The following is a 23574-nucleotide window of genomic DNA, read 5'->3' as shown; positions in this document are numbered from 1 at the left end:
CCTGTGCTTCTTCTACAGACCTGCCACAATGCACCATGCTGCTGGCCTGAGTTTGTCCACACAGACCCTCTCCTGTCTCCTCTTAAAGACCACCCTGCCCTGCTGCCTGCATGCGTCAAAGCCAAGGTTCCCGCTAATTCTTTCCCTCTTGTGTGGAATAATTTTTTCTGTGCACTGAGGCATGTGCAAATGTGTACCACCCAGAAACACACGCTGCCGGCTGGGGGCACTCTGCTAATGAGCTGGGCAGCACCTGACTTCCTTATGGGTGGCTGTCCAAGCACTCAGCTGACAGGGAATGCTGGAAAGTGACTTGTGGCACCAGCCCCTGCTATTTTTCCCCTCCCCAAGCTCCATCTGTGGCTAGGTTGGGTGAGCGCCTTGACTCAAGCACCTGGCCTTCCCTCCTCCATTAGCAAAGTGCTGGCACACAGTGTGTGAGGAAGGAAGGCCCAATGCTCCATGCTCTAGATTAGGGTTTGGGAGAACTGGCTTCTGCTCCTTCCTGTGCCTCAGAGCCCCCGCGTGACCCTCTCACAGGGCTGTTGCCAGGCTAAATGCATTAACAATGGGGACATGACAGCCATGGGGGCCAGTGAAGTACCACATAGAGGAACTGTGTATGTAATAATGCCAGAGAGATAGCCATGTTATCTGTATTCTATTGAAACAAAAAAGCAGTCCAGTAGCACTTAAAAGACTGACAAAATAATTTATTAGGTGATGAGCTTTCATGGGACAGACCCAGTTCTTCAGACCATAGCCATACCAGAACAGACTCAATATATAAAGCACAGAGGTCCAAAAATGGTTATCAAGGTTGGCAAATCAGAAAAATTGTTATCAAAGTTGGCAAATCAGAAGAGCAGAGGGGCGGCAGGAGGGGAGCGTGGGGTGGGGAAGTTAAGAGTTAGATAAAGTATGTAAAAGAGTCCTTATAATGGGCCAGGTAATTGCTGTCGTGGTTCAAACCACATGTTAATGTCTTGAATTTGAGTATAAATGACAGTTCTGAGCACTCCCTCTGTCAACGATTGTTAATGTTCCTTTTCAGCAAAACACAGGCTTTCAGGTCGTTAACAGAATGGCCCACTCCATTAAAGTGCTGGCTAACAATTGTGAGTTAGGAGTTTTTTGACGTCTGTTTTGTGTCCATTCATTCTTTGTCCAAGAGTGTTTGCAGTCTGTCCTATATACATGGTGTGTGGGCATTCTTGGCACATGATGGCATATATGATGTTAGCTGAGGAACAGGAGAATGTGCCCATGATTCTGTAATTAACGTGGTTAGGTCCAGTGATGATATCTCCAGAACAGATATGTGGACTAAATTGGCAATGGGCCTTGTTGCAAGGAAAAGATCCAGGATTGTTAGTATTGTGGTATAGCCTGTGGTTGCTAGTGAGAATCCTCATAAGGTTGGGAGATTGTCTATAGGAAAGAACAGGCCTGTCACCTAGGGCCTTCTGGAGTGTGGCATCCTGATTAAGGATAGGTTGTAGGTCGTTAATGATGTGTTGCAGAGGTTTGAGTTGGGGGCTGTAGGTAATGACCAGGGGTGTTCTGTTCTTGGCTTTTTTGCTACTTGACACCTTTTTTGTTTTGTATGTAACTATGGGATATTTGTACTCCAGACTCTGTTACGTCACTATTGGCCTGTTGTGCTGGGCACTATAGAAATTCTTCATGAGAGCCAGTCCCTGTACAAAGACCTGGCCAGCTGAATAGAAACAACAGAATCATTATGCCCTCATTCTCTGACAAGGCCTGGTGAGATGAAGTGACTTGCCCAAGGTCATGCAGAGAATCAGTGGCATAGGTCGCCAGCCAGCTCTCCAGGCCATTGCCATCGACCTGTCCCAGCCTGCCTGGGACTTCCTACATTTGCCAGGCTTTCCAAAGCGACTGTGATTCTGTCTCCCATCTGCGGCTGGTCTGCAAAGAAGATAAAAGCCTAACACTACCTTCAGCCAACCTTCCATCCAGTGGTACTAGAGCTGAAGGCTCTGGGTTTTAGCCTGTCTGCCGGCACCTCCGTAGATACTCTACAACCACCCGAGTGGGGCAGAGCATGTGCACTCATAATTCACGGGCTGCCCTGGGAGCCTGCATTATACCTTCCCATTCCCAAAGCAGGAGTCCAGGTCTGCTCCTGAAAGGAGCTCAGCTCCAGTGTTGCCTGCAAGCGAGTGCTTGGGCAGCCGCCCAGGAGAAATTCTCGTGCTGCCCAGCTGATTAGCAGGGCACCCAGTGCCACCACCGTGCGTGCCCACTGGAGGTGCACATCCGCACATGCCTTCGTGCACAGAAAAAACTTTAGTCCCCCCCACTATGGATGGGAGAAATGAGAGGAGCCCTGCTCAGCTCCCGCTGAAAAGGCCATACCCAAAAGGGCGCACGGCACCACGGAGATGGTTCCCATCAAAGGAGGTTGTGTGTCCTGCATCCTCTGTTCAGTGCAGCATAGGAGCATGCATGGCCACTGTCCCCATACAGCAAAGCCTGTCCGCACTCAACCGGGCGAGCAAACGAGGGCAGTGCACAGACAGTGACGGGGCAGGGACACAATGGCTTGCCTAGTGTAACCGACAATAAATAGCAACATTTGTGTTGTCGCTCGGCGTGAATAAGGAGATGAAAGACTTTTCGGGACTCAGCATCCCCCTTAACTGCTGGATGTGTCCTGTCTGCTGTGATTTTTTATGTCAGGGTGCCCCCCCCTACTTCTTCCATTTAAGAAGGTGCTGCTGCCGGGAGGGTTTCAATAGTATTTAAAGCCCATTTGTGGCAGCCCCACAGCGCGATCGGACACTGGAGTCTGTTTCAGGTATCAGTGAGATACAAATCTGGACTGTGCTAGTGCCTGGCAGGGCAGAATCCTTTGTGTGCAGAGACTTCCAACTCCCCTGGGGCTGTATAATAATCAGAGATGTGCATCTCCTAGAACTGGAAGGGACTGTCATGTAGCCCAGTTCCCTGCCCTCTTGGCAGGGCCAAGCACCATCCCTGGCATCTATCTGACCCAATCCCTAAATGACCTTCTCAAGGATGGAGCTCACAACCTGGGGTTTAGCAGGTCAATGCTCAAACCACTGAGCTACCCCTCTGCCCAGAGCTAGGAAAGTTAAGGAAGGGCTGTTGTCCCATTGGCACTTGGGAAACAGGCACAGACATTAAGGATATGTCTACACTGCAATGGGGAGATAAAAGTTCAGCTCAGATCCAGGTCCCCAGTGTGCGCTCCGATGGGCAGGCGCGCTGAGAATAGCAGGTAGTCATGTCTGCATGGGCTGTCCATCTCACCATGTACCCAGGGGTCAGGCAGGGGGATTGTACCCAGCATGGCTGGAGGAGGCTGCTGCTCTTTTTAGCACACTGGGTTGGATATTAGCAGTACTAATAAGCCTCTTCCACTCCGACACTTGGAGCACAGGCCATTGACGACTGTTCGCCAGCGTCCCCTGTCCTGGGTGATCTTTTCTTGCTCTGACCAGGTGTATCCCATCTTTTGAGTGTCTGCCTCAGGTCTCTGTGCCGGATGTTTCTGGGGCGCCCTCTTTTCCCTTTCTCCTTCCGGGTTCCAACTTGTGGCTTGCCTTGTGATGCTGGGGGTTGGTTTTCTGAGGCTACATCCAATCCATCGCCATCTTCTCTTCCTGATTTCTTCTTCGGCAGGAAGTTGGTGAGTCAGTTGCCTGGTCTCTGGCCTGTGGATCCGTAGGATTTTACGGAGGCCGTGACTAATAAACTTCTGGATTTTTTGACAGTTGTCTTTATTGGTCTCAAGGTTTCTGCTCCACACAGCAGGACAGGTTGCGTATTAGGAAAAGCAGTGTCCCTGGGAGGGTGGTGAAGCACTGCAGTGGTTTGCCCACAGAGGGGTGAACTCTCTGGCCTGAGAGGTTTTTAATTCCTGGCTTGACAAAGTCCTGGCTGGGAGGATTTAGTTGGGGTTGGTCCTGCTTTGGCAGGCGCCTGGACTCGATGATCTCCTGAGGTAGCTTCCAGCCCTAGGAGCATGACTGGAGCAGACACAGGTCCATCAAAGCTGGAAATTGCAGCCCCGGCTGCTGTGTTAGACCTTCCCTGAATAATCTGCCCAAAGTCTGATGCCAAGCAGGGAGTCGAGTCCAGGCCTCCCAGCTCCTCAGCTAGCACCCTGCCCACGACAGCTTCCCTCCTGTGTGGTCGAAGGGCTTTAAGCGCGGCGGGTGCGTTGCAGGGAGCAGGCCCACTGACAGGTGGGAGGAGCAGTTGCTCTGGGGCTGGGCATTTCAGATAGGCCCAGAGCTCCGGCTGCCATTGCTGCTACTTTGGCTGCTGCTCCACATGGCGAGGACGGGGCTGGGGCCAGGCGGGAGCACCGTGGCACTAAGGACTGACTGCCCTAGGTCCTGCCCATTCCGGGGGCACAAAGCCAGGCCCCCTCCAGCCTTGCTGTGGGGCCCATGGCGGCTGTCAGCCCCACCAGCAGGGCTGTATTTTATGTCCTGTAAGGGTGGGTGAGGAAGACCAGGCAAGGTGGGGGTTAAACAGGGCCTGTGTGCCCAGTCAGCCCCACCCCGGTTCACCTGCAGCCAGTGTCAGGCCTGGGGGCACATAAAAGGAGGGAAGCCAGCCCAGTTCAGGGCTGATAGCTAAGAGCTGGCTCTGAGGTAGCAGGGCCCAAGCCAGAGGGGATACCTGGAGGGCAGACCCTCCCCCAGACACAAAGAGGGGAGCCCCCCCGCAAGCCCCTCTCCCACTGGAGGGGAAGCTAGATTCTCAGGCTACTCCCCAAGCTTATCCATTAGCCTCTTGGGTGGGGGCTGAAGACCCAGGCCCCGGCAAGGGGGACCTAGCCACTAGGCCACCCTGCCATCAGTGGGAGCCACTCGGTCTCTTTATGAACGGAGGCGAGCCCAGCTGCTCCGGCCTGGCTGACTGGATCCCCAGATGGCATCTATGACACAGCCAGGCATCTAGACACCCTCTGATCCAGTCTGGAGCCTGAACCATCCAACCGCCCTGCCAGCTCCCCTGGATCTCCCAAATCCATCTCCCCCATCCCTCCCGCCTGCGTTCGCCGCTCGCTGTCCGGCGCCCGGAACATGGAATTCTGTGACAAGCCCCCCAGCTAATCCCACGTGAGCAGTTTGTTTGCAACTGGCCTCATTTCCTTGCTCTAATCCCTGCACTTCTCTTGCCTTGGGCCGCCGAAAGCGCCGCTGTTTAAATTAAACGTGGCAGCCTCCACGGGGGTCTGCCGTTCTGATGCCCTTCTACGCAGGGCGGGAGGGACGCAGCCATAAGGAAGAAGGGGGGGTTGCTCTGGGCTGGTGGAGGGCATGGGGGGTGGCTCTGAGTGCTGCTGGGATGAAACGAAGCCACAGCGAGGGTTCGCTGATGGGGAAGGCTGTCAGGAGGAAGAACAGTTTGCCAAGGAGCACTGGAACTACAGCCAGTGTGAGCTGTGGGCCCCTTGAATGGCAGGCCCAGCAAAGCAGGGTGTCAGCTGCAGCTTCAAGCTGCGGGTGTAGCCCTTTAGCGCGAGCTGTGGCAGCTCTGGTAGGCTGGGCCCTGTTCCACCTGAGGAATATGGCGTTGCTCTAGCACACGGGGCCTGTCTTGTTCGGCTCTTTCTAACCCCGTGTGACAACGTGCACATGTTTCCTTTGACGCGTGTGTGTGCCTCAGTTTCCCCACATGGTGAAGGGGTCGTTTACTCTTCGCAGAGATTCAAACAGAGACATGATGGAGCTGCCTGAGAGCTCTGACACCCCCAGCTACCGGTGCAGAGCCTATGCGCTGACGTACCGAGGTTTCTCTCCCTGCTAGCTGTTCTGTCAGCCCTGGTAACAGAGGGGACTATTTGATCACCCACAGCAACAGCCAATCCCTTCTTATGTGACTCCTCGCAATCTCTTGGCCTCGGTGGTATCTTGTGGCAGTGAGTTCCAGGGGACAATCAGGGGTTCGGTATATTTCCTTTGACCTGTTCAAGGCGGCGGTGCAGTCCTAAACTGCAGCGTCACCCCACCAGTCTGGCTCTGGTGTAGCCTTGCCCAGTTGCTGCTTTAACCCCACCCCCCACACTGCAGTAAAGGGACACAATCACTGGAATAACACTGCTTTTAACAGGAAGACTGGAATCCCTTAGCCCTCCTTGTGCTGTGCAAACCCAGCAGACAGTGGGCTGGACTAGGACTCAGCAAACCTGGGGTTCTCTTCCTGGCTTGGCCACTAGCTGCAAGATGAGCTTGGGTCCTGCTCTGTGCCTCAGTTTCCCCCTCTGCAACACAGGGCTCATAGGCTAACCTCCTTTGAAAAGCAGGTTGTGATCTATGTGTAACCCCAAAGGCCCTGGGATCACAGACAAAGGAGAGTGATGTCTCCCCTACAGCCTTAGCTGTCGTGCAGCTTATTTTAGCTAATGCAGTAGAGCATGTGGTTTTAGGCCTAAAGGTTGCCCATTCATTCCCCGCTGCTGACAACCCGCATCCATCGGACTTACATCTGAATGAAAAGGGCTATAGAGGAGCCAGCTCTCACTGGAGCTGCTGCTATCCCCATGATTAGCCCTGGAAGGTCACTGTGGGGCCAGTCCCGATTTCAGCCTTGGTGGAAGTAAGTGCAGCTGCTTTCGGCCCGTCGCTTATAACAGCACGAGAAAAATAAAACTCTTAAGCAGTCTTAGCATCCCAGCTGTTCATTATAAATAACTCCACGGTGTCTTCTGAGTCACCCAGCCGAAAAGTGCAAGCAAATAAGGGCCTATTTAACGGCCTGGCTGGCTGCTAATAGGCTGAACAGTATTTCCTTGCTCCGTCCTTGGCTTGAGTCTGGGGGGTTGGTGATAAGAACGGTTATTATTACACATAATAGCACCTAGAGGCCCCCGCTGCTCAGCTCAGGGCCCCATCGTGCTAGACAATGGATGCACAGGCCTAGTTTACACGACTATGTCACTCCAGCGTGTGAAAAAAATCACGCCCCAGTGTGACATAATGAAGTCAATCTACTCCCCTAGCTAACACTGCTAGATCGACAGAAGAACCCCTTTCTGTTGCTGTAGTGAATGCCTACGCTACAGCGGCAGTGCCGCAGTGCCTGTTTTGGAGAGAAGCCCATAATAAAAGATAGCCCCTTCCCCAAAGGAGCTGCCGGTCTAATTAGCCAAGCCAAAGGGGAAACTGAGGCACAGGGAAGGGCAATGACCTGCCCAAAGTGACCCACCAGGTCAGAGCAAAAGACAGAACCCTGGTGCGGTGGGTTTTCATTGTGCATTTAGGGTGAGGTACGGAAAGACCAATATTGGCATTCGAAAGGAGTTGTTATAGAAAGATTCTGAGAAGAGGATGGATGCAGAAGGTCACCAATGAGGAATTATAGAGGAAGATACAGCTGCAGAAGGTTATAAAACGCAAGTTACACCTATTCGGGCGTATTTGCAGAATGAACGACGAACGAAAAGTCAAGACCCTGGTATTGGGCTTAACGGACGGTTCGAATAGGAGAAGCAGACCCCACAGAGAATGGGTAGATGATATAGTAGATTGGTGCGGAGCTGGTCTACAGAAACTAAGCCACTCTGCACTGGACAGGGAAAGATAGAAGGAAATAGTGAGAGAGGCATCAGACACCATGGGTGCTGAGCCCACGGTTATTGATGTTTGATGATGACGACCACAACAAGAGAGGAAATCCACACCAGCATAAACTATTTCTCTAAATATTTTCTCTAAATATTCATTCTGGGCTACGTCCCCCAGCTGCACGGGGTATGTTTCAAACGGCTCGTAAAGAAGCCGGCTGTTGGGTGAGCTGCGAGGTCTGAAATCACGGCAACATTTCAGCTGAGATCCACCTCAGTCTGGGACACGCACAGGCAGCAGCCTGTCAGCTGTAGCCCAGAGAGCTTTACAGAGCTGTCCTTACCTCCTCTGCCTCCGTCGCATGTTCCATAGTAAGAACTAGGTGGGTGTGGCAGAGAATACATGTTGCTCTATTCGATTTCCTTCCACTAGCCTGAGTTGCAGGCAGGCTTCCCACTTCCTGAGCTGGTTCCCTGTCCTGCTTCACAGAACTGGCATGTGTCTTTTATCCAGGGCATAGCTCTGGTACTTGCAAGGACACTGTGCATGCACTGTTTAAACAGGATCTCAAGGGGCAAAATTTTGTATCTGGGTTTTGAAGACCCCCAAAGGACCTAGGTGCAGGGTTTTGGGGTCAGCCTGTTGCAAACTAGGGGGTTCTTGTCTGGACGGAGAGCAAATAACACCCCAAAATTTAAGGGTTATGGGGGCCCATTCCTATTGCAAAGAGGATGCTGTGATCTGGTGCCTAGCAGTGCAGTGTTTTCTCCGGTCTATCTCAAAGTAGCCCAGTTCCTGCTTTGCTTAGCTTAACCGTTTCCTTTGCTGATGCAGCAGCATCAACAGTCACAGCCCTGGTGGGAAGAGTCATTCAAAGGGTTCCCCCCCACCCCAGCCACCTCGTATAGCAGCTCCATCCGTTAAGTAGCCCAGCTCAGCCCTTTGTAGGGGAGGGCTGGACTGCTCCAGAGTCCCAGGACAGCTTCCTCCTCCATGCTCCAACACGCCCATGTTTCTGGCTCATGACCAGCCGAGCTATCAGCAAGCCACGTGGGAGCCTGGAAAGAGACAGGCAAAACTCTAGCAGTGGTGAAAGAGCGAGAAGAGACAGACTGGCTTGAGAAGCATCGGGCATTCCTGGAAATGCATTTTAGATCATTCACTGCTTCCCAGGGAAAAAAAACAATTCCCCCTGGGGGGGTTCCCTCAGCATGTGCTCACACAACGGTTCCCAGCAAGAGTCAGCAACCAGACTGGCAGCTTGGGCTGTCAGCACTAAAGCTCTGCCCTCCAACTTGAGCCAATGAAACAGCTCCCTCAGCAGCTATGATGAAGTGGCTGGGGCCAGGGGAGAGGATTTTATTCCCCTGGCTGGGTTGCATGTGTTTCCCACTGTCCAGGAGTAACCTGAGGTGGGTGCCTCAGTTTCCCTCAGCAGGGCATCAGAGCTGGTGATGGACATCTGGGGGGGATGACTTCTCCCATATACAGAATGGCCCTCCATGCTCTTTGTCACCTAGGCAACCAGGTGATACTTTTCTTCCCCCGGGAAATAGGACACAGGAGGGAGGAGGGGCCTGGCTGGTGTGAATTGGAACTGGGCTGTTGAGTGGGGCAGTCTGGTCTGGCTGGAGAGGGAGGGAGGAGGACCAGAGCCTGGCTCGGGGACCCCTCTGGGCCCCTCTCGCCAACGTGGATTGTACTGACGGCTTCTGGTTTCTGTGCTGATAAGTCTGTTCTACGCTGTGTCCCTGTCGCCCAATAACCTTCTGTTCTCCCTGCTGAGTGAGAGTCTCATCTGCCTGCAGGTGGGGTGCAGGGCCTGGGGACCCCCACCCTCTGTGACAGCAGCCAGCAGTAGTAGGCTGTTCTCTTATGGAACAGCCATTAGCTGGGGCACTTGCTTACACTATGCATGCTGCCCTGTGCTGGGAAGGAGGCAGTCATGTCCAGCTGTGGCATCTTTCCCGCCAGCTCATCCATGTCATTTTTGGCTCAGGTGGTAAAATTCCCCACCCTGACTGACTGCTGGCTGAAGGATATAGTCACGTCCAATGGAGCAGAGCCTATACGAACTGACAGCATCTGCTGTAGTGTCTGGCCAGCAATCGGCAGACACAATGGGATTAATTCCATTAATGTCCTACATTTGATTATTCTTCTGATGATTTGTTATTTGCAAGGCGCCAACAATGTGCTCAGGGTTGCAGAGCAGCCACAAGTGACACCACATATTCTGCAGCTAGTACTGAAGAATCGGCTCAAGAACGCCGTGTGGTTTTGCGATGAAGTGGGGATTGGGGGGACTTTATTCCCCAGGCTGGGTTGTGTGTGTTTCCTACTGTCCTGTAGTAATGCCAGGTGGGTGCCTTGGTTTCCCTAGGCGCAGCATTAGTGCGCAGTGGTGAGGGGAGATTCGCTGTGATGACTTCTGGCACCTAGGCAATGGCCCTCCCTGGCCTTTGTAACCTAGGCAACCAGGTGACACCTTTCTTCCTGGGAAACAGGACAAAGGAGGGAGGAGGGGCCTGGCTGGTGTGAATTGGAACTGGGCTGTTGAGTGGGGCAGTCTGGTCTGGGTGGAGGGGGAGGGAGGAGTACCAGGGTCTTGGCTTGGGGACCCCCTCTGGGCCCCTCTACCCAAGGAGGATTGTACTGACGGCTTCTGGTTTCTGTGCTGACAAGTCTGTTCTATGCTGTGTCCCTGTCGCCTAATAAACTTCCTGCAAAAATAATGAGGGGTCCTGTGGCACCTTATAGACTAACAGAAACGTATGAGCATGAGCTTTCGTGGGCAAAGACCCACTGGATCTGGGTGCCACAGGATCCCTCATTGCTTTTGCAGATCCAGACTAACACAGCTCTCCCTCTGATAATGAACTTCCTGTTCTCCCTACTGAGCAAGAAACAAGCAGTCCTGTAGCACCTTAAATGTATGTATTTGGTAAGGAACTTTTGTGGGTGAGGCCCACTCTGACTGTGGCTGGGGCACAGGGCCTGGGGACTGCCCCCTTCATTCCATCACAGACTTTCTTAGGCATCAGAGCAGTGGTGAGAGTAAGCTGGTTGCCCTGGTATACAGCTCCAGCAAGATCTGGCTGAGCTGAGGCAAAACCCAGTGGGGAGCTCTTTAAAGAGCTGGCCAGGACCTGGGTTGCCATAAGATGGTACCTATAAGAAATGTTATGTTACTTTCACTGCTACATAAGAGACTTTAAAGCTGGCTGCATCCAGGGCTGGAAGCAAGCACGTAGCTCTTTGAAAGATGGCCAGTTCCCTTTTCCAATGATGTCAGTTCCCATTCCTAGCACCACAGGGTGGTGACAAATCAGAAGTGGCCTTTACCAGTCAGCATCAGTTAGAGCACCCCCAAGGCTGCTCTAACTAACACCAGAGGCTGAATCATCCCTCAGCAGCCTCAGGGATTGAGAAGCAGGTGACAATAGGCTCTGGAGCATTGGCACAAGTAAGCACCCGTCCCTCAGAATGATGAGATGAGCCGTTCCCAAACAGGCTGCGCAAAGCCCTGCTGAGCCAGTCCTGCCCTGGCAGGGAGGCGGTGCTAGAGAGGAGCCTGTCTAGGAAGTCTATGCAATGGGTCTCAGAGTGGAGAAAGGCTGCACAGGAAGTCTATGCAATGGGTCTCAGAGCGAAGGTCAATTTGGGATGTCTCCCTGAGCTCAGGACAGAGAAAAGCTTGGCTCCGGATCTCCCTCGGGAAGTGCAGGGCTGGCATTCAATGAGCATTGGGGTGAAACGTGATGAGAGCTGTTCATGGACAGCTCCCCACCCCCATCCCCACCCAAGCTCATAGGCTGCTGGATACATCCCACCCACTCGCACCAGCCAGGCTGGAAAGGGTCGCACAGAGGATAGGGGGTTGCTTCGGCTCCAGGAAACGCTGCAGCCTTTCCCCACTGGCCTGCAGCAGATTTGCACTCTGAGCTTGTTACAAACCCCTCTGCGACGTGGAGGGCTAGATATGGCAGTCACGCTGTCCTGTGTACACAGCTGTTGACTGACAGGTCTCTCCCCCCACCCCTGGCTGTAGGGATAGTTGCAGGTGTTTGCTGTACGAAGCCTCAGGAAGGCCCTGGGATCTATCTGCAGTACAGGGAGGGAGTCACCCTCCTTCGCAGGCCTTTGGCTGGACTGCCAATGACCGCACCTGGTGCAGAACAGAGATGAACTGGGCCCTGCGTGTCCCAAGCCTGATTCTGCTTCTGACCCACTTTGGCAACGTCCACACGGGCAATTGATCGACAAAACTTCTGTCATGCAGAGGTGTTGAGCTGCCCCCAAAAGATGCGACAAGCGCCAGAGTGAGCAGCAGTTCAGCTCTAAAGCTTGGGGCATTCTCTGTGCCCTTAGTTATTTGGTTTCTACTCTCCAGTCCTCCCTGGAGTCACCCACGGAGCGCCACCAGGGGGGAAATGTGGCTTCCCATGCAGCTTGACTTCCAGATATGCAGGGTCAGGCTGGACTCTGTATCTTCAAGGCACTGGCAGAGTAATGTTACTGAATTCAGTGGCGGTGCCACAGATTGGCACGGGGATAAATGACAGCAGAGGCTGTTTAATCTCTCCAGGACTGAAAGTCACTCACTGGGCCATGCTCCTGAGAGGCAGGATGGTGCAGTGGTTAGAGCGCTAGTCTAGGACATGAGACCTCTGGGTTCAGGGTTATGCCATGTGCTTCCTGCATGATATTAGGCCAATCCTGAATTGTCCAGTGCCTCGGTTTCCCATCTGAGTAATGAGGATAACAGCCCTGTCCTGACTCCAGAAGGGCATGAGGAAACACGCATTAATGACTGTGAGGTGCTGAGACATGGTGCTGATCAGACCTGCAGAAGTACCATAGAAGGGCTGCAACCCACAGCTGCGTCTAACCGTGTCTACCTGTCAGTGAGACCAAACACTCACCCAGCCGTCATAGCAACCAGCTATAGCGCCCTGAACTGCAGCTTGACTTACCCAGAGACAGGAATACGGTGGAAAAGTGGGGGGCAGGGGAGCAGTTCTCCAGTGCTGTTACCTTGTGTGACCACTTACACCCCTCTGCAGTGACAGTAAAGCACTGCCTCATCAGAGTGCTGGCACTGCACAGACCACAAAGCCCCAGGCAATGGGGGAATCAGTTCTCTGCCCTGTTACTGCCCCTGAAGCCAGAGAAGGGGAGGCTGCTTCACTAAGAAGAAACGCCCAGAGAAATCATTTGCCCTTCAGAGGGTCCTTGTGCCCGATCTGGAAACTAACTGGGCCAGTTAACCCTCGCGGCCACGGCTGAAGCTCCATCACAGGAAGACTGAAAAATCAAGACATGGCATCTTTCATATACTCTGCACCAGCTGAGCCACAGGCTGTTGGGCTTGATGCAGGGGTGACGGTCCCTGGCTGCAGCTGTTCAGGAGGTCAGAGCAGATGGCACTATGTCCTTTTGCCTTAAAAACCTCTGAATCTCTTCTGTGAGTGGGCTCATCCTGGTGCCCGGTGCCACTCAGGATGAACAAATAAATCTGGGTTTGGAAGCCAAGAGAATGGAGGGCTAACCCAGATTCTGCCACTGATTTCCTATGCAGCCTTGGGCGAGTCACTTCACTTCTTTACTGCAGTTTCCCTACCCGTGACATAGGGCTGTGTTGAGCTCAGCCCTCATGGGAATGCTTTGAGGCAGCAGCTAAACATCTCTGGTCCTTCCCCATCAATTCTCCCCAGCCAGGGAGGTCAGTGTGCTTCAATCCAGCCCTGTTTGCACCAGTGATAAAAAAAAAATGCACTTAAGCCTCCTTTTTCCTGCCCCCATCTCTCTGCCTGGCATTGGCTCCATCACACAATGCTTGCCTGTGACCATCCCCTGCCCATGCTAACAAGCCTTCCATGGCGCCCACCAGACAGTGTTGCCACTAATTTTTCCCATCCAGGGCGGAATACATTTTGTTATGTGCACCAAGGCATGTACAGATGTGCACCACCAATAGAAACCCATGGCTGCGGATGCTCTGCTAATCTGCTGGGCCACACCTGAATCTTCCCCGGGCGGCCACCCAAGCACTCAGCTTATAGGGAACGCTGCCACCGAGTAAGGGGATGACAGCGCTCACATTACCAGCCTTACTGAGAGCTCCACATCCCTGCAGGAAGGTTAGCAGCACCGTCCTGCGATCCAGAGCAGAGCCAGGAGCCCTGACTTCTTGGTCTGTGCTCTAAGCCCAAAGCAAACCACCAATGAGCGGCATATCACGCCACTGACGTACTTCCCGCAAGGCCAGGCAGCACTGGTGATCCAGCTCCCACCCTGCACCTGCGTCTGCGATGGTCATGTAGGGAGAAGGCTCCAGACAGCAGACACGAGTTGTGGTCCCAGCTCTGACACTGGCCCGCTGGGCAACCTGGGGCAGGGCCGCTCACTGCCCCGTGCCTCAGTTTCCCCATTGGTAGTGCATGGGTGCCTCAGCTTGTGTTTGCAATCTACAGCTGGAAGCCTGCATGGGGAGAGGAGGGCTCCAGGAGTGCATGGATCAGGAGGGAAAGCACCAGCTTCCCAGTTACTCATCCATGCCCACTGCACCTGGGGGGCTGGAGAGGGTGTGCTGGCACCAGTGCCTGTGCATATAGAAGGAGAGTCGGTCCCAATGGGGCACCTGCTCCACTGGAGACCTGCCCCCTGTAGCTCCTAGGGAAAGGGCTGGCTGAAGGGCGTCCCCGGAGCGGTCACAGCAGAGGCAGCCCCAGTCCAAGCGGTGTTCCGTGCTGCCCAGAGACGGGTGCGGCCAGCACACCATCCGCTAGCTGTGCCCGTCACTCGCCGTCCCACCGCACAGAGGGCCTCTGGGTCCCCACCGCAGGCTCTGCCCTGAAGGCCTGGGGGTGGTTGTGATGGACCAGCAGGGTGGAGTGAGCCCCCTGCTGGCTCCAAGGGGGAGTGCTGGCATCCCAGCTGGGGCAGGCAGCTCAGGAGACACGGAGCTCCCCAGTGGGGCCTGCTCCTGGTGGGAAGCAAGTGCCCGCAGATCTCCCCCCACTGCTGCAGAGTGCCTTGCAGGGCACCTCTCCACTCCCTGTTTCCAGCTGGGCTGGGCTTGCTACGGCTGGTGCCCTCGTGCCACGGACGGCTCTGGGCTGCCTGCTGCACACAGCGGCAAGGCTGGAGGGTGCTGGGGAAAGGCCAAGGGCAGCTTCTTTGTACGGTCCTCTTACCCAGAGAGCAACGTGGATCCCCCAGCTTGCTGGGCGCTGCTCCAAGAGCCTGCAGGCTCGCCAGGAGCTGCACCCCGCTGCTGCCGTTGGCTTTCAGATGCAAATCAGCTCTGGGGGAAGAGGGGAGCTGTGGCTTCTCCCTGCAACAGGCGGAGGTTTCACTTCTCAGTTTCTCCCTGCTTGCGACATCCGCAAGGCATAGCAACGACCCTCTGTGCCCGTGGGTGGGCAGGAAACGTGCCAGCAACCAAGGAACCAGGGGAACGGCTGGACAAACGCCTCCCCCCAGGGGAAATAGGAATTCTGGCTGGCCCCAGGGCCAGCAGGGTTAAGACAAGGCCTGAAGAGATCAGCAGCTGGCCAGGGGGGGTTTGCATGGGCACCTCGGGAAAGGGGATGTTTGGGGGATCACGTCCAAGCAGAAGGCTGCTGTTTAATAACCAGCAGGTCTGGAACGGGCCTCACTGCACGGGCTGACACTGTTCAGCTATTGTCTGACTGTTGGTGACTTACGCGGGCAAACAAAGGAACCCAATCAAAACACAGTGTCCCTGCCCCGCGCCCCCAGCCCCGGGGCACCAGGAGGACGCTTGCCGGCTATTGCTGGCAGATGGCAGCGGAAAAGCCACCCGAGGAGGCAGCAGGCCCTCCACTGACCCTGACCCGGAGATGGCAGGCTGAACCAGGCAGCCTCCTCCCCGGCTTACAAGGGCAGTTTTGCACCCGTTTGTTCCACCACAAATCACACCAACGCCCAGCCCAGGCCGGGGATGCTAATGATCCAACCCAAGGACGAAACTCGCTGATGAATCCCGGTCAGGTACCCAATGAGGCACGTTGCACCTACATGAAGGCTGTAAACAGTTCGGGTCCGGCCAACCGTCCCAGCACCTGAAATGCTCCACGCCCCCAGGCCAGTACCCCACTACCCAGGGGTCCTCCCGTGGAGTCCCTGCAGGGAAACACTGGCTCCAGAGGCAGAATGCAGCACCTGCAGGGAGGGAGTTGACAGGTGCAGCCGTACCAGTGTCGGCGCTCCTGTGGCTTGGGAAGGACACTGCTTCCCATGTCAGTGGTACAGGGAGAGTTGTAGCTGTCAGTGCGAAGTTCTCCCCCTCCTCCCTGCACGTGTGCTCGCACACGCACACACAAACACACACACACTCTCCTTTACAAAAGGAGCCCAACATTCCTCCAGGGGCTCCCTGGGAAACGGCTCGCCTGCCCCAGCCACACTCCCATGCTGTGCTGGGAGCTACCCCCTCGCTCCCTCCCCACAAGGCTGAGTTGCCAGGCCAAAGCAACTCAGGGGAAACTGAGGCAGCGGAGGGGGGTGGGGGGCCGGTCTTGCTCCGCTGCCCCACTGGGTGCTCCGGGCCGCTGCATACAGGCCCAAGACAGGAGCAGCCTGGGAAGCAACCCTTTCCCCTGGGCCTGCTCCCTCGCCACCCACTCAGCCCGGCCCCCCGGGGGATGTCACAGGGCAGCACGCTCTGCCCTGGTTCTGCCTGCCCGCACCCAGCTGGCAGCAGCAAGGGCTCCAGCTATTGCAGGCGCCCGCAGCAGGGGGCAGGGGCTGGCCAGACCCCAGGGGAGCTGGCCCCGGGGGCTTGGTGTCTTCTCCCCTCCCGGGCCGGGAGCCAGGCAGAACTTTTCCCCCTCCTCCTTCCCCCCGCTGGCTCCCAGCCTCTGCTCCCTCCGCCGCCCCGCACGCCCCGCAGGCGGCACTCACATGTCAGACGCGGCCGGCTGGTAGGGCTGGCTCCGGCAGAGGATGGAGTGGCCGCAAGCCTGGCCCATGGCTCCTCATCCTCTCGCCCGCCCGGCCAGGAGGAGCAGGCGGGGCCGGGGGCGCTGCTGCCGAAGGTCCGGGCGCCCTTCTCCCGCCTGCCGGCCCGGGCTGCGGCTGCGGCGGCGGGGAGCGGAGCCGTCACCGAGCCGAGCGCAGCTCGCCCGAGCAGGCGGGGTGGGCGGGCGCTGGGCGGGCGCGGGAGGGGGAGCGGGACCCGCTCGGGCTGCCCCGGCCCGGCCGCGCCGCTGCAGCGCCCGGGCCGGGGGGAGCCCCGCGGGGCGGCGGGCAGCGGGGTACGGCCGGGGCGGGGGTGCGGCTCGGACCGGTGGGGGGGGGGCGGGGTGTAGCCTACACACCCCTCACTGTGCCAATGGGGCCAGATCCTGTGTGTGTGTGTGTGTGTAACCTACACACCCCTCACTGTGCCAATGGGGCCAGATCCTCTGTGTGTGTGTGTGTGTGTGTGTGTGTAACCTACACACCCCTCACTGTGCCAATGGGGCCAGATCCTCTGTGTGTGTGTGTGTGTGTGTGTGTGTGTGTGTAACCTACACACCCCTCACTGTGCCAATGGGGCCAGATCCTGTGTGTGTGTGTGTGTGTGTGTGTGTGTGTGTGTGTAACCTACACACCCTAACTGTGCCAAGGGTCCAGATCCTAGGCGTGTGTGTGTGTGTGTAACCTACACACCCTCACTGTGCCAATGGGGCCAGATCCTGTGTGTGTGTGTGTGTGTGTGTGTGTGTGTGTAACCTACACACCCCTCACTGTGCCAATGGGGCCAGATCCTGTGTGTGTGTGTGTGTGTAACCTACACACCCTAACTGTGCCAAGGGGCCAGATCCTAGGCGTGTGTGTGTGTGTGTGTGTGTAACCTACACACCCTCACTGTGCCAATGGGGCCAGATCCTGGGTGTGTGTGTGTGTGTGTGTGTGTGTGTGTGTGTGTGTAACCTACACACCCTCACTGTGCCAATGGGGCCAGATCCTAGGCGTGTGTGTGTGTGTGTAACCTACACACCCTAACTGTGCCAAGGGGCCAGATCCTAGGCGCGTGCGCGTGTGTGTGTGTAACCTACACACCCTCACTGTGCCAATGGGGCCAGATCCTGTGTGTGTGTGTGTGTGTGTGTGTGTGTAACCTACACACCCTAACTGTGCCAAGGGGCCAGATCCTAGGCGCGCGTGTGTGTGTGTGTAACCTACACACCCTAACTGTGCCAAGGGGCCAGATCCTAGGCGCGCGTGTGTGTGTGTGTGTAACCTACACACCCTCACTGTGCCAATGGGGCCAGATCCTCTGTGTGTGTGTGTGTGTGTGTGTGTGTGTGTAACCTACACACCCTCACTGTGCCAAGGGGCCAGATCCTAGGCGAGTGTGTGTGTGTGTGTGTGTGTGTGTAACCTACACACCCTCACTGTGCCAAGGGGCCAGATCCTAGGTTAGTGTTTGTGTGTGTGTGTGTGTCAGTGTGTTTGTGTAACATCTACACACCCTCACTGTGCCAGTAGACCAGATCCTAGGCTGGTATCAGTGTCAGTGTGTGTGTGTTTGTGTAATATTTACACACCCCCACTTTGCTTATGGGCCAGATCCTAGGCTGGTTTCAGTGTGTGTGTGCATACATGCGTGTGTGTGTGTGTGTAAAATCCACAGGCACAGGGTGGGCCATATGCTCAGATGGTGCCAATGAGTGTGTTTGTGTAACATCTCCGTGCACTCACTGGGCTGTTGGCTACCTCCTCGCCTGGTGTCATTGTATGTGTGTCTGGGTGAGTGAGTCAGAAAGAGAGAGCTACACAGGAGCAGAGCCAAATCCTCACCTGATGTCATCAGGGTGTGTGTGTAACAGCTATACACTCACTGGGCTCATGGGCCAGCCCCGTGGCATGTGTCAGCCGGGGCTGCTGTAACCAGCCCCCACCCCCAGCTCCCAGACTCCAGCAAAGCCCTGTGTGACCCTAGTGGTGTGACACTGACTGGCACCCACCCGGACCCCCATGTCTCCCCCTCTGCTTTGGGCCCTGCTCTGGCCAGCCTGTGAGCCAGGAGTGAACCAGGCGCTGTGGGTCCTGGCATTCTGCTGCTGAAATGGCTCCGGCTATTATTAGCTGGGTGCACATTAGTGATTTAATCCATGCGGTTTGGGAAGCCTGGCTGTTTTGTTACAGCCGCTGGGAGTGAGTGGAGTGTGTGATCCCTGAGCGTGCAGCGCAGGCCTGGGGGAGCTGGGGGGGCTGGTAGCCCCACCCTGAGCCATCTTCTGCCTCTTTTGTCATCACCCTGGTTGGAGCTCTGGAGCAATCCGTGCTGGAGCAGACCCAGCCTGCAGCTGTCTTGCCTGCCTGCCTGGCCTGCAAGGCATTTATTCCTCATGCCCTGGAGCCAAATAAAACCCTGGAGGAAAGTCCCCTGGCTTCCACCGATGGATTTCAGTGGTCCTGCTGGACTGAAAATAGTGCACATGCTGCTTGTACTGTTACCCCAACCCCGCCCTCCTCCATCTGCCATGCCTTGTCTTATAGCCTATGTCTACACTGCAGTCAGAGGTGTGATTGCAGTGCAGGCAGACACACAAGCTAGCTGCGATCCACCCCTTCCCGTCACCTCCCCCGGAGTCTCAATAGTGACTGAGGCATCTGTACAAAGCTACCTGGGTGCACCAACACACACAGCCCCGTGACACCGAGTGTGTCGCAACCAGAGGTGAAAGTCAGCCAGAGCGTCCTGGTGCACAGCTTGTGGCAAAAGCCAGCCGAGAGTATGCAAAGAGCTCGCAGGGACCTGGGTTGCAATAGGGTGGTACCTGTAAAAAATGTGAAGTTACTTTCGCCCCAGTCAGAACTGGAAGCCGCCTCTCCACTCATACCAGGTTAGCTGCTGGAGGGGACTGGCTGGCTGGCCCTGTCAGCATTCCTGAGAGCCCAGAGTCCCAGTGGATCTCCAAAGAGATGTCTCAGATACAATCAATTGTCTGCTGGTGAGACCTGCCCCTCCTCCAGCCGTACCCAGCCTCACGAGCAGGTGCATGGTTTGGCTACCTGGGTTCTGCTGGACAAGCTGTCGATCTGCATCCTTATGATGGCTATGATCTCATCCTGCTGTTTCCTCATCTCTTGTTCGCCCACTTCCCAAGGGGAGAGATGGAGCCAATTCTCCGCAGCCTGGAGCCAAAAGGCCAGAGGGACAACGGCACCTGGTCCCAGCTCCGGGCGGGACATGGGTGTTCTTCATTGGTCCCTGGCCCCTGTCCACCACAGAGCTGTGCTGGTCTGGTGCCACCCACCTGCCCAGCTCCAATGGCCAACAAAGGCACTCAAGTACCTCTGCAGAATGGTGAGCTCCAAAGAGGGGTTCCCATGCTTCTCCCCATCCTCGAGTGGCTAGCTCATGCCACCACAGCTTCATGGCTGCGAAAACAAACCAGCAGTCAGGTAACACTTTAAAGACTAACAAAATAATGTATCAGCTTTCGTGGGACAGACCCACTTCTTCAGATCATGTGCTGCCCTCACACGTGCTAGCTAGCTCATTCACAGCTAGCCTGGCTACGTCTGCGTGTGCTGCAGTCACAGCTCCGATCACCATGTAGACAAGGGTGTGCAACGTGGGGGGGGGGCGGCGGCATGACATTTCATAAGGGGGAGGGGAGCGTGATCAGCTGCTGGGTCTCAGACTCATCCATCTCATAAACAATGTTGAAATCTGTTACTGTTTTTATGTGGGTGTGTTCACATTTACATACCGCTTCATAAAGTGTTTACATTCTACAGACTTATTGTCTTACACGGGCTGAAAGGTTTGGGGTTTTTGTATGAACATAACCGAAATTTCCATCGGTTTGGATTGCATCAGACAGGTTGGGAGGGAGGCCCTGTTAATTGCAGGGATGAAAAGTAGGGTCCGATGTAAAACAGTTGCTCACCCCTGGTGTAAACATACCCTTGGACTGCAAGTTCTCTGGGGCTGGCCCTGTAATTTACTATAGTTGTGTACAGCCCCGAGCGCAGCAGGGTCTGACCTGGCTGGCCTCTAGAGGCTACCCTAATTTGAATGCTAAATCACACTCATGGATGTCAGTAATCTAAAGCAGTGGTTCTCAACCCTTCCAGACTGCCGTGCCCCTTTGAGGAGTCTGATACGTTTCGCATAAAACCCCACCATACACACTTAACAACAATTAGCAGTGGCAGCTTAACACAAAGGCAAAAGGGGCTGTTGCATCACAGCCCCCAGATGTGAAGGGCCCCAAGGCTCCGTAACTCATTTGGTTTAAACAATTTGCTTTAATGGGGCAAAGAGAAATGTGTCCTGTCATTCTTATTTTAAAATTAACATAAGTGTAATTTTATTGTGCACCATGAGTATTAATAAGCATGAATTGATTTTAAAGCATGAAGAATGACATTACATTAATATTTTAATATATTGGGCGGCAGGGCTCATGACTGTGTTGTTCCAGGGCCCCACACCTGGTCTTAATCCACCCCGTCGACTTGCTTATAAAATCAGACATAAAAATATAAAAGGGTCACAGGAGACTGTTCCTGAAAAATTGCTAACTTGCACAGTTTTACCATATAGGTGTAAAATAAATCAACTGGAATATAAATATTGTACTTAGCTGTCAGCAGACCATCTCTACAGCTACGTAAACAAGAGGGTTCAAGAGGGTGCTGACTTTGCTAGTGCTTTTTACACAGCCTATTGTAACATGAAGCAAATCTCTAGATAAGCAGATGCCCCCAGGGAGATCTCTGCATACCCCCCCGGGGTAAGTATCCACCTGGTTGAGAACCACTGATCTAGGGGAGGGCGGACAAGATTTAGTTGAAACTGGTGAGAATCCAGCATAACATCCCCTGGGTCTATTCCCTGGCTGATGTAAAACAGTGCAGCTCTGTGAGTTTCAATGCTTTCCACCAGCTGAGGTTTTTGGCCCTTTGACTTCAGCTGAGTCACTCCAGGTTCACACTGTGAAACAGAGACTGGCACCTTCTGATGATTGTAGTGGTGGCTGGAGTCACTCTCTGAGCCTGGTCTTGCTCCCTTTTCCACCTGGATTTTGCTCCATGGGCTGGATACTCAGCACCGTGAAGGCTCCCTCTATCCTGCTAAAGTGGTGTCAAGGCAGCTCAATGGTTCTTCATCTTCTCTGTGGCTGAGCCCAGTTTTGTTTGCTGGCTGAGTTCCAGGCGGTGGTGATGTGACCGTGTTGGTCTCAGGATATAAGACATACTAGGTGGGTGAGGTGATTTCTTTTATAAGAGCAGCAGCTGGTGGTGAAAGAGAGAAAATTTGGAGCTCTGCAGAAGACCAGAACTCTGATCCTTGAGAGTTTGTCTCTGGCCCCGATAGAAGTTGGTCCAACAAAGCTCTCACCTTTACAGATTCCCTGTTCTGCTCCCTCGCTCTGGGGCACTTGGCATTGGCCTCTGGTAGAAGTCAGGACACTGGGCTAGATAGACTTTACGTCTGCCCCAGTGAGGCTGTTCCTATGCTCTGGACGGACGACTTCCCCCACTTTGTTCCCTGCATTGTGTTGCAGTGGGTCAGAATGCCAGGGAGAGGGAGGGACAGAGGCGTTTCACTTCCGATCTGGCGTGTGAACCCCCATGGCATTTACACCTGGTGAAGGTGGGAGGGAGCAGCTAGAACAGCATCCAAGTATCAGACAAGGCCAAGGAGCCTCCGACTTCACCAAGCCAGACGCTCAGCTGCAGCCGATCAATGGAACTCCATTAACGGTGCGGGAGCAGGACTGATTGACAGCAGCTGAGGATCCGGCCCGCGGCAGCTGCCCCAGCACACGACGTCGCTGGGCACGGCTCATCCTCTTAAACACCGTGTGCAATCAGCATCAGACTCTGCCATGTGACACACCCCTGCACTGTTCCCTGGGCACAGTTTTCTGCCAGCCCCCTACCCTTGTACTGTCTGAGCCCCTGCCAATTCTTTATGTGTTTATCCCCCGAGTAGCTCCAGCCATTGGGACCCTGCTGTTATCCCCATTGGCCAGATGGGAAACTGAGGCACGCTTCCTCTGTCACGGAGCGTGGGGGCCCCCAGGCCCTGCCCCCCATCTGCAGGCAGATGTGACTCTTGCTCAGCAGGGAGAAGAGGTTATTCGGTGACAGGGACACAGCATAGAACAGACTTGTCAGCACAGGGCCCAGAAGCCATCAGTACAATCCATCCTGGGGAGAGGGGCCCAGAGGGGGTCCCCAAGCTGGGTGCTGGTCCTCCCTCCCTGTCAAGTCAGCTGACACCAAACCACCAGGCTTCTGCCTTTGATGCCCCGCCCTGTCTTTCACAGGCACTTGTAAAGGGGTGTGTTTCACCCACTGGGCCCTCAGCCATCAGAGGTTTAACACCGTCACTCCTTTATTGCAATTATTATTAATTAATCCTATGGTGGCATCCGCCTCCCCAGCCAAACCAGATTCCCATTGTGCTTGGCACTGTATTCAAGAACCCCAAGTACTCCAAAAGCATGAGAGTGCCTCTAAAATCACGAGCTGTTTGTTTTTTAATCCACTTTGGAAGATTCTTTTCACTGGCCCGGCCGGCTTTGGAGCCTGCAGAAAATTGCATTTGGAAGCTTTTCTCTGCTGCCACAACAGCAGGAAACTTATTAAAAGCAAGAAAAGGCAATGGTGGTTCTCATGTCCTCACCTGATTCCAAGAGGCCGGGAATTCGGAACAGCCAGGACTGGGGGAGTAGTGCGAGCCAGCTGGGAGAGTTGGCTACACTTTATTTGCTCAGCAGGTGACAGATTGTTCCCAGAAGATCTTAGATCCTCAATAGGCCAGACAGGTAAGTGGTGGGGGCGGAGCCTTTATCCACATGGTACAGGCGAGGTGCTGAGTGGTGAATGAGCTGTCCAGTCAGTCTGTCGAGAAGCCAGGGCCTGGCAGAAGAGTTGCCAAGTCCTGGGCAGTGCTAGTACAAGAGCAGCCTTGCCTTGCGCAACGTGGCAGCCTGCCTGTGAGCTCCTCTGAGACAGG

General features: G+C 54.9%; 1 protein-coding gene across 1 annotated transcript in view; it reads right to left on the bottom strand.

The window, feature by feature from the left end:
* PDE2A (phosphodiesterase 2A) overlaps positions 1-16712 on the bottom strand; it is a 349465-nt gene extending 332753 nt beyond the window's left edge. The window contains exon 1 of the mRNA XM_075018032.1: positions 16506-16712. Within this exon, the coding sequence (XP_074874133.1) occupies positions 16506-16573 (68 nt within the window). The 5' untranslated portion in view covers positions 16574-16712. The remainder of the gene's footprint in view (positions 1-16505) is intronic.
* Between the last annotated feature and the right edge of the window lie 6862 nt (positions 16713-23574).

This window comes from Carettochelys insculpta, chromosome 1, assembly GCF_033958435.1.
Source record: "Carettochelys insculpta isolate YL-2023 chromosome 1, ASM3395843v1, whole genome shotgun sequence".
Taxonomy (NCBI): domain Eukaryota; kingdom Metazoa; phylum Chordata; order Testudines; family Carettochelyidae; genus Carettochelys; species Carettochelys insculpta.
The sequence above is the reverse complement of the archived record's forward strand: the minus strand, read 5'-3'. Positions and strand labels throughout refer to the sequence as shown.